At 41.4% G+C, this 9,690-nt stretch overlaps 1 protein-coding gene across 1 annotated transcript; it reads left to right on the top strand.

The window, feature by feature from the left end:
- Nucleotides 1-3,078: 3,078 nt before the first annotated feature.
- On the top strand, nucleotides 3,079-8,098 carry SMG8 (SMG8 nonsense mediated mRNA decay factor). Its single transcript, XM_010861620.1, has 4 exons — nucleotides 3,079-4,871; nucleotides 5,458-5,603; nucleotides 6,205-7,077; nucleotides 7,676-8,098. The coding sequence occupies exons 1-4, from the start codon at nucleotides 3,101-3,103 to the stop codon at nucleotides 7,871-7,873; spliced, it is 2,988 nt and encodes a 995-aa protein (XP_010859922.1). The 5' UTR covers nucleotides 3,079-3,100; the 3' UTR covers nucleotides 7,874-8,098.
- Nucleotides 8,099-9,690: the final 1,592 nt, after the last annotated feature.

The raw sequence follows: 9,690 nt of genomic DNA, 5'->3' as shown, positions 1-9,690 counted from the left end.
AGTCTTTTCTAATGAGTCAACTCTTCGCATGAGGTGGCCAAAGTACTGGAGTTTCAGCTTTAGCATCATTCCTTCCAAAGAACACCCAGGGCTGATCTCCTTTAGAATGGACTGGTTGGATCTCCTTGCAGTCCAAGGGACTCTCAAGAGTCTTCAACACCACAGTTCAAAACCATCAATTCTTCGGCACTCAGCTTTATTCATAGTCCAACCCTCACATCCATACATGACTACTGGAAAAACCATAGCCTTGACTAGACAGACGTTTGTTGGCAAAATAATGTCTCTGCTTTAACCCTAAACTGCTTTAAAATTAAAAAAATTTTTTAATTCTTTTTTTTTTCAAAAATAGGGGAAAAGAGTAAAGAAAAAAAAGTCAATAAATCCCAACAAGTTTTAAACATTTTGGTGTATAATCCTCTGAGCCTAAGATTTTTTTGTTGATGTACCTCACAAATCTTTCAAAATCACTGGCTTTCTTTTTTTTTTTTTTTTTACTGGCTTTCTTTTCCGCTGATATGAGTCAAAAAAGAAATCTGTTCACCTTGCTTTGAAAGATGTTTTTAAGGTGGTGCTTCTCAAACTATACTGTGTACAAATTATTAGATTTAGTTGTAATGCATGTTCTGATTAGTAGGTCTCGGTGGGACCTAAGAGTCTGTATTTCTAACAAGTTCTTTCTTTAGTCTACACTTTGCTGGGCTTCCCAGGTGGAGCGGTGGTTCGATCCTGGGTCAGGAAGATCTCCTAGAGTGGGAAATGGCAACTCACTCCAGTATTCTTGCCTGGAAAATTCCATGGACAGAAGAGCCTGGTGGGCTATAATCCATGGATTGCAGAGTCAGACCCAGTTGAGCATGGATGCACTCTCTCTACTGGCACTACATCTTGCACAACAAGGTTCTAGAGCTTAAAGAAAAATATTTTTATTTGTGTACTTTTGATAAAGTCATTTGACACTGTGGAATTTTTGTATTCTGTGAACTACACATTTAACTGCTTTCAAAATGCTCAACACTGCTAATTATTAAAGAAATGCAAATCAAAACTACAGTGAGGTATCACCTCACACTAGTCAGAATGGCCATCATCAAAAAGTGTACAAATAATAGAGACTTCCCTAGCAGTCAAGTGTTTAAAACTCTGAGCTTCCACTGCAGGGGATGCAGGTTTGATCCCTGGTCAAAAAAATAAAAATAAAAAATTAAAGCTACAGAGTGTGTAGGGAATACTCCTACACTATTGGTGGACATGTAAATTGGTGCAGCTACTATAGAAAATCAGTATGGAGGTTTCTTCAAAAACAAAATATTTCCAACGGGGAAGAAGGAAGGGTGGGTGGGGATTAAAAAAACTCTCAGCAATCCCAATTCTAGGCATATATCCAGAAAAGATGGAAACTCTAATTCAAAACTAATTCAGAAAGATACATGCACCCCCAATTGTACTTTTGCAATTATCAAGACATGCAAGCAACCTGAGTCCATCAACAGAGAAATGGATAAAAAAGATCAGATATGTGTATATATATACACATGCATAAAATGGACTATTACTTGGCTATAAAAAAGAATGGAATATTGCCATTTGCAGTAACATGGATAGACCTAGAAATTATCATACTGAGTGAAGTAAGCCAGACAGAAAAAGACAAACATTAACACTCATATGTTGAATCTAAAAAAGAATACAAATGATCTTATTTACAAAACAGAAACAGACTCCTCACAGACAGAGAGAACAAACTATGGTTACCAAAGGGGAAGTGGGGGGCGGGAGGGAATAAATTAGGAATATGGGATTAACAGATACACACTACTATATGTAAAGTAGACAAGCAAGGATTTACTGTATAGCACAGAGAACTATATTCAATATCTTATAATAATCTATAATGGAAAAGAATCAGAAAAAATATGTGAAAGTGAAGTCGCTCAGTCCTTTCTCTTTGCGACCCCATGGACTGTAGCTCACCAGGCTCCTCGGTCCATGGGATTTTCCAGGCAAGAGTACTGGAGTGGGTTGCCATTTCCTTCTCCAGAGGATCTTCGACGGATCAAACTCGGGTCTCCAGCATTATAGGCAGACGCTTTACCATTTGAGCCACCAGGGAAGCTATAATGAAAAAGAATCAGAAAAAATATGTAAACAATCATTTTGCTGTAAACCTGTAACTAATGCAACATTGGAAATCAACTATACTTCAATAAAAATAAAATAAAACCACTACTGGTAGTGAAAAAAAAAAGTTGGAGGTGAGTAGTGGTATGTCAGAAAGAAAATATGATGTAGAAAATGATTAAGAGATTAAATATGGTAAGAACAATTAAACTGTTGTAGATGCTCTATCGGAGAAGGCAATGGCACCTCACTCCAGTACTCCTGCCTCCAGTACTCCTGCCTGGAAAATCCCATGGACGGAGGAGCCTGGTGGGCTGCAGTCCATGGGGTCGAGAAGAGTCAGACACGACTGAGCGACTTCCCTTTCACTTTTCACTTTCATGCATTGGAGAAGGAAGTGGCAACCCACTCCAGTATTCTTGCCTGGAGAATCCCAGGGATGGGGGAGCCTGGTGGGCTGCCGTCTGTGGGGTCGCACAGAGTCGGACACGACGAAGCGACTTCGCAGCAGCAGCAGATGCTCTATAAATATTTGACATGAATTAAATCTAGCATAGTATGAATATAATTCCCTTTCAAAACCACTGCTTCTGCCTTTACCTTGCATGTAATTATTGTCATTTTGGAATTGTCACAATCACAACTCTCCTCTTCACTAAGGTGTTTTACAACTTCTAACATTTAACTCATTAAACATTTTGTCTATCAAGCAGAACAAACAAAAAACCCTAATTGCTTCCAAGTGTTTTTCTGATATTTCAATTCCTAGGGTCTCCTCCGACTAAGGAAAATCTTAAATCAGCAGTGATGTAAGACTGATAAAACCTTGGTGAAAAACTAGGACAGGAGAAGCAAGAGGCGGAACGTAAAGTGAGAGGAAAGCAGGGACTGACGACGCGGAGGAGCGATTTCAACATTGGACGAGAGCCGGTTGCGTTTACTGGATGGACCGGAAGAACTCGCGAGTTGTCTCAGCACCATGGCGGGTCCCGTCAGCTTAAGAGAGCTTCTAATGGGCGCTTCAGCCTGGACAAGCTCTGAGAGTCCCGAGGGATCCCCTACAGAGGGTGGTGGGAGCGCGGCTGGCGGACCGGAGCCTCCTTGGCGGGAGGATGAGATCTGCGTGGTGGGAATCTTCGGCAAAACGGCTCTGCGCCTGAATTCCGAGAAGTTTTCACTTGTGAACACGGTGTGCGACCGACAGGTCTTTCCCCTCTTTCGCCACCAAGATCCTGGAGATTCGGGGGCTGGAATCAGGACCGAGGCTGGGGCCGTCGGGGAGGCTGGCGGAGCCGGGGACCCTGGGGCTGGGGCCGGGGCCGGGGCCGGGGATCCAGTTCGGGGAGGTGTAACTGCCGCGGAAGGCAACCGAACTGAGGCAGGTTCCCAGGATTACAGCCTTCTGCAAGCCTATTACAACCAGGAAAGCAAAGTTCTGTACCTTCTTCTTACTTCCATCTGTGACAATTCCCAGCTTCTGCGGGCTTGTCGGGCCCTTCAGAGCGGGGAAGCTGGAGGTGGCCTCTCTTTACCTCATGCAGAAGCGCACGAGTTCTGGAAGCATCAAGAGAAGGTGCAGTGCCTCAGTCTCCTTTACCTTTTCTCCGTCTGTCACATCCTGCTTCTGGTCCATCCCACTTGTTCCTTTGACATCACTTATGATCGAGTATTCAGAGCCCTGGATGGACTGAGACAGAAAGTACTGCCCCTTCTCAAAACAGCTATTAAGGATTGTCCAGTTGGTAAAGACTGGAAACTAAACTGCCGACCTTGCCCACCTAGACTCCTTTTCCTTTTTCAACTCAATGGAGCACTCAAGGTAGAACCCCCTCGGAACCAAGACCCAGCTCATCCAGATAAGCCCAAGAAGCATTCTCCCAAAAGGAGACTGCAGCATGCCCTGGAGGACCAGATCTATAGAATCTTCCGGAAGAGTCGTGTCTTGACTAATCAGAGTATCAACTGCCTCTTTACTGTACCTGCCAATCAAGCTTTTGTGTACATAGTTCCCGGAAGCCAGGAGGAGGATCCAGTAGGCATGTTGCTGGACCAACTTAAGAGTCATTGTACTGTGAAAGACCCTGAATCTTTGTTGGTCCCTGCACCACTTTCTGGGTCCAGGCGATACCAGGTGATGAGGCAGCACAGCAGACAACAGCTTTCTTTCCACACTGACACCAGCAGTTCCAGTTCTTCGGGGCAGCTAGTGGATTTCACGCTGCGAGAGTTCCTATGGCAGCATGTAGAGCTAGTACTAAGCAAGAAAGGTTTTGATGACAGTGTGGGCAGGAACCCACAGCCTTCCCATTTTGAACTTCCTACTTATCAGAAGTGGATCTCAGCAGCTTCAAAACTGTATGAAGTAGCTATTGATGGGAAAGAGGAGGACCCAGCATCTCCCACTGGGGAGTTAACATCTAAGATTTTAAGCAGTATTAAAGTCTTGGAAGGATTTTTGGATATTGACACAAAATTCTCAGAGAACCGTTGCCAAAAAGCTTTACCGATGGCCCATAGTGCCTACCAGTCAAATTTGCCTCATAATTACACAATGACTGTCCACAAGAATCAGCTTGCCCAGGCTCTTCGAGTGTACAGCCAACATGCTAGGGGTCCAGCCTTTCACAAGTATGCCATGCAGTTACACGAAGACTGCTACAAGTTTTGGAGCAACGGCCATCAGCTCTGTGAGGAGAGGAGTTTAACTGATCAACATTGTGTACACAAATTTCACTCCTTACCTAAATCAGGTAGCTAAAGTTTTCTTAGCATTTCACAATCAAAATTTGGGGCTGTGTTTGTATTCTTGTTTTCAGACAGTTTGTTCCCTATGTATTGACATTTTAAAAAGAGAGCCCTACAGAAATTTAGGTACATCAGATTTAAGTTTCCTCACCTGCTGGAAAAAGAAAAATCAGCTATGACTACTAATTACATTCTTGTATTTAAAGAACAAACCCTAGGGTATTAGTAAATGAGAACTGTTAAATAATACAGAGTTTCAGGAATTTCATATTAATGTTTTTACCTTGGAACTTTTGTTTAAAATGAACAGAATGAGATGTATGGTCACTATGTTGATGATAAACTTTACTTAGAAATTCTAGAAGTTTATATTTAAAGTATGTTTTATTTCTATATATTTCCACTTGCTGCTTCTGTTAGGTGTGTTTAATCAAGTGTTTGTGGGTTTGTGTTTGTGTGTTGAGGGTTTTTTTTTCCCCTCCTCATTTCCAAAGAACTCTTTGGAGAAATTTGAGGGTTAGGTAAAATTGAATGCAGAATAAATGTGGGTCTGCATTGTATGTAAAATGAATAATGACTTATATTTTGCAGGAGAAAAACCAGAGGCTGATAGAAATCCTCCTGTGCTGTATCACAATAGCCGAGCTCGATCCACTGGTGCCTGTAACTGTGGAAGGAAACAGGCACCCCGAGACGATCCCTTTGATATCAAGGCAGCTAACTATGACTTTTATCAGGTAGATTCTGCATTTTTTTTCTTCCTCTTCTCTCTGTCTCTTTAGCTAACTACCATCTGAGTAAAAATGTACCTTTTCAGAAGCAAAATGTCTATTAATAGATAAGTCAATGTCACTTGCAGTGTGATATGTGATGAGAAAATTCTTTATATATGTACTTATTTGCTTACCCGTTAACTGTCGATTCTTGCTTTTTAGTGTGAAGAACGTGTTGTTTTCTTTTATTTATTTTTGGCTGCCCTGGGTCTTCGTTGCTTTGCGCTGCTTTCTCTAGTTGCAGGGAGTGGCTGCTATGCTTCATTGTGGTGCTCGGGCTTCTCACTGTGCTGGCTTCTCTTGCTGCGGTGCACAGGCTGTAGGCACACAGGCTTCAGTAACTGCAGCACACGGACTCAGTAGTTGTGGCACATGGACTCAGTAGTTGTGGCACACGGGCTTAGATGCTCCACGGCATGTGGAATCTTCCCAAACCAGGGATTGAACTCATATCCCCTGCATTGGCAGGCAGATTCTTATCCACTGTGCCACCAGGGAAGTCCAAGAATGTTTGCTTTCCATGAAAGGTTCACAGGATTTGTTTGTTTGTTTCCTTCCTCCATAGCTTCTGGAAGAAAAATGTTGTGGAAAATTGGATCACATCAATTTCCCAGTATTTGAACCAAGTACTCCAGATCCTGCTCCTGCCAAAAATGAATCATCTCCTGCTCCCCCAGATGCAGATGCTGATAAACTTAAAGAGAAAGAACCTCAAACCCAAGGAGAGAGCACAAGCCTGAGTTTAGCTTTGAGTTTAGGCCAGTCTACTGATAGTTTAGGTACCTATCCAGCCGATCCACAAGCAGGAGGAGATAATCCAGAAGTTCATGGCCAAGGTGAAGTAAAAACTGAGAAGAGACCAAACTTGGTTGATCGGCAGGCATCCACAGTTGAATATCTCCCAGGCATGCTTCATTCAAATTGCCCCAAAGGTCTCCTACCCAAATTCTCCAGCTGGTCTTTGGTTAAACTAGGCCCTGCTAAGTCTTACAACTTTCATACTGGTTTGGACCAACAGGGCTTCATTCCAGGAACAAACTATCTTATGCCTTGGGACATTGTCATCAGGACTAGAGCTGAAGATGAAGGAGACTTAGACACGAATTCTTGGCCTGCTCCAAATAAGGCTGTTCCTGGTAAGAGAAGTGCAGTTGTCATGGGCAGAGGAAGACGGCGAGATGACATAGCGCGAGCATTTGTGGGCTTTGAATACGAAGACTCTCGAGGTCGAAGATTTATGTGCTCAGGACCTGACAAAGTAATGAAAGTAATGGGAAGTGGCCCCAAGGAATCAGCTTTAAAAGCCCTGAATAGTGACATGCCCTTGTATATTCTGTCATCCTCTCAGGGTAGAGGGCTGAAACCACATTATGCTCAACTTATGAGGCTTTTTGTTGTGGTTCCTGATGCTCCTTTGCAGATAATCTTAACGCCTCAGGTAAGAAATATAACTTTTTGTGTTGTTAGACAATCATGTTTGTTGTTTGTTTCGATTGTTTGAAAAAAAGGACAGGGTATCAAACTAATTAAACAGGTCTTAATTTTAAATACCTCTTACATTAATAACTAATTTCTGTTTCTTAAAAAATAAATTGTAGGTGTGTTAATCAGTTCACACCATCAATTCACATCATTTAGTTAGAGGCAGAACTTGAAATTAAAAATCTATAGAAAAGCAGGATAATATTTGAGATTATTTAATATCAGATATGATTGAAATCAGGAGTGTACCTGCTTATGTGCTCTTTGAATCTGTCCTTGGTTTAGGCACTTAACCTTTCTTTTTCTTTTTTTCTTTTTTTAATTTGTTTATTTAGCTGCATGGGGTCTTGGTTGCAACTCACAGTCTCTGTAGTTGCAGTGCAAGGGTTTAATTGCCCCATTGCATGTGAGATCTTAGTTCCCCAATGAGGGGTACAACCCTCATCCCCTGCTTTGCAAGGCAGACTCTTAACCACTGGGCCACCAGAGAAGTCCCTTTCAGATGTTTCTTATTGAAAAAATGTTAAAATAATCATATAACCTGTGTTTTTCAGGTTCAGCCAGGCCCACCACCATGTCCAGTATTCTACCCAGAAAAGCAAGAAATCACTCTCCCACCTGATGGCCTCTGGGTTTTGAGGTTTCCTTACGCATACGTGACTGAGCGAGGACCTTGTTTCCCTCCGAAGGAAAACGTGCAATTGATGAGTTACAAGGTGCTCCGTGGGGTTCTTAAAGCGGTAACACAATAAGTGTTTTCCAGCCAGTACAGTTCTGAACTTGAGCTGGGTTTTGCTTTTGGTGTGTACTGCAGGATCTTTTTTGGTGTGTAATACTGTGTTTTCTTGAGCCCAAAATATGTTTTGGTTACAGAAGTTCAGTATTTGGACAGTAATTGTTCCACTGTTTCGTGATATTGTTGGTATTTATTGTAAATGGGGGTATAACTTAATAAACGTTTATTCTAGAAAAGGACGTAAATACATGGTTGATACCTCTATTTTCTCATTTCTGTTTTACTGTCCATAATAAAAAATATTTCTGTTATAACTGAATATCGCATTATCATGTTGAGCCAGAGGTTTGTTTTGTTTTGTTTTGTTTTTTACTGAAATAATGTTTTAGCTGGAATTTTCCTTAAAACACTGCTCCTGAAATTATATTCAGAACAAGATGATCCAGTAGGTTATCTGGTAATTGTATGAGTACTTAATTGCAAAAAATGTTCTATATTGTTTGGCTCATAGTTTTGGTACCTGAGTTACATTGCTTTGTTCTCACCGTTTCATTCTTGGACTGATGAGATACCATATTTTTAAAAAATTTTATTTATTGTTTTATTTATTTATTTTTGGCTGTGCTGGGCTGTTTTTTAGTGCTTTTGCGAGAGCTTTCTCTCGTGTGGCGAGGTGGGGCAACTCTTCCTCGCAGTGGCTTCTCTTGTGGAGCACAGGCTCTAGGCCTGTGGGCTTTAGTAGCTGTGGCTTGTGGGCTCAGTGTTTGCAGCTCTTGGGCTCCAGAACACGGGCTTAGTGGTTGTGGCACACGGCCTTAGTTGCTCAGTGACTTGGGATTTTCCCCGACCAGGGATCAAATTAGTGTCCCCTACGCTGGCAGATGAATTCTTATCCACTGCGCCACCAGGGAAGTCTGAGATACCATTTTTTAAATGAAGTTTTAAATAACTAAAACCTATTTGTCCAAAATATTAGTACACATTTTATTCATTGAAAATTGCTGTACTGTGAAACAGTTTGCTAAGTGATACAAATTCTATCAGTTCATATCAGTATTAACTTTCACCATCAAAATAGTGACACTGACTTATCACTAGCTAAGTTGTGCAAAATAAGTTAGTATACCAAAATTCTAGTGTAATTGATTATATTTTCCTAGACACGTTGGTTTTGAAATGCTGAGCAAATAGAATTGGCGATTTTAATACTGTATATGAAATGTAGTATTTGATTAACACATCTTGCTACCAGACCAGCATAAAACAGTTACTTAGGTTTTGATTAGATCTTAAATTTTCAAACCTATAGAGAAAAACATATAACTAGCAGCCAATTTAAAACTGTAATTAATTAGGTGTCTTTTTGTACCTATTTTGGACTTCCCTGGTGGCTCAGACAGTAAATACCTATTTTACTGTAGTTTTGTTAGGAGAATCTGAGCCAATATGAAAGTTAGTCTACATTTTTTCATCCTGTCCTTATTTTTCATCCTTTTCCCTTATATCATTCATTCTTTTTATATCAGTTTTAAAAATCCCAACTACTGTTGTATTAATTGTAGTTCTTGGTTGTTGCATTTGAGAAATATGGCTAGATTTTTCTGTAAGTAAGTGTTAGTCGCTCTGTTGTGTCTGACTCTTTGCAACCCCATGGATTGTAGCCTGCCAGGCTCCTCTGTCCATGGAATTCTTCACACAAGAATACTGGAGTGGGTAGCCATTCCCTTCCCTCGGGGATCTTCCCAACCCAGGGATCGAACCCGGATCTCCTCATTGCAGGCAGATTCTTTGTCATCTGAACCACTAGGGAAGCCCATTGTTCTAAGACTTGAC

Source organism: Bison bison, unplaced genomic scaffold, assembly GCF_000754665.1.
Source record: "Bison bison bison isolate TAMUID 2011002044 unplaced genomic scaffold, Bison_UMD1.0 scf7180017864472, whole genome shotgun sequence".
NCBI classification, from domain to species: Eukaryota; Metazoa; Chordata; class Mammalia; order Artiodactyla; family Bovidae; genus Bison; species Bison bison.
Note: the sequence above shows the minus strand (reverse complement) of the source record. Positions and strands in the feature narration are given on the sequence as shown.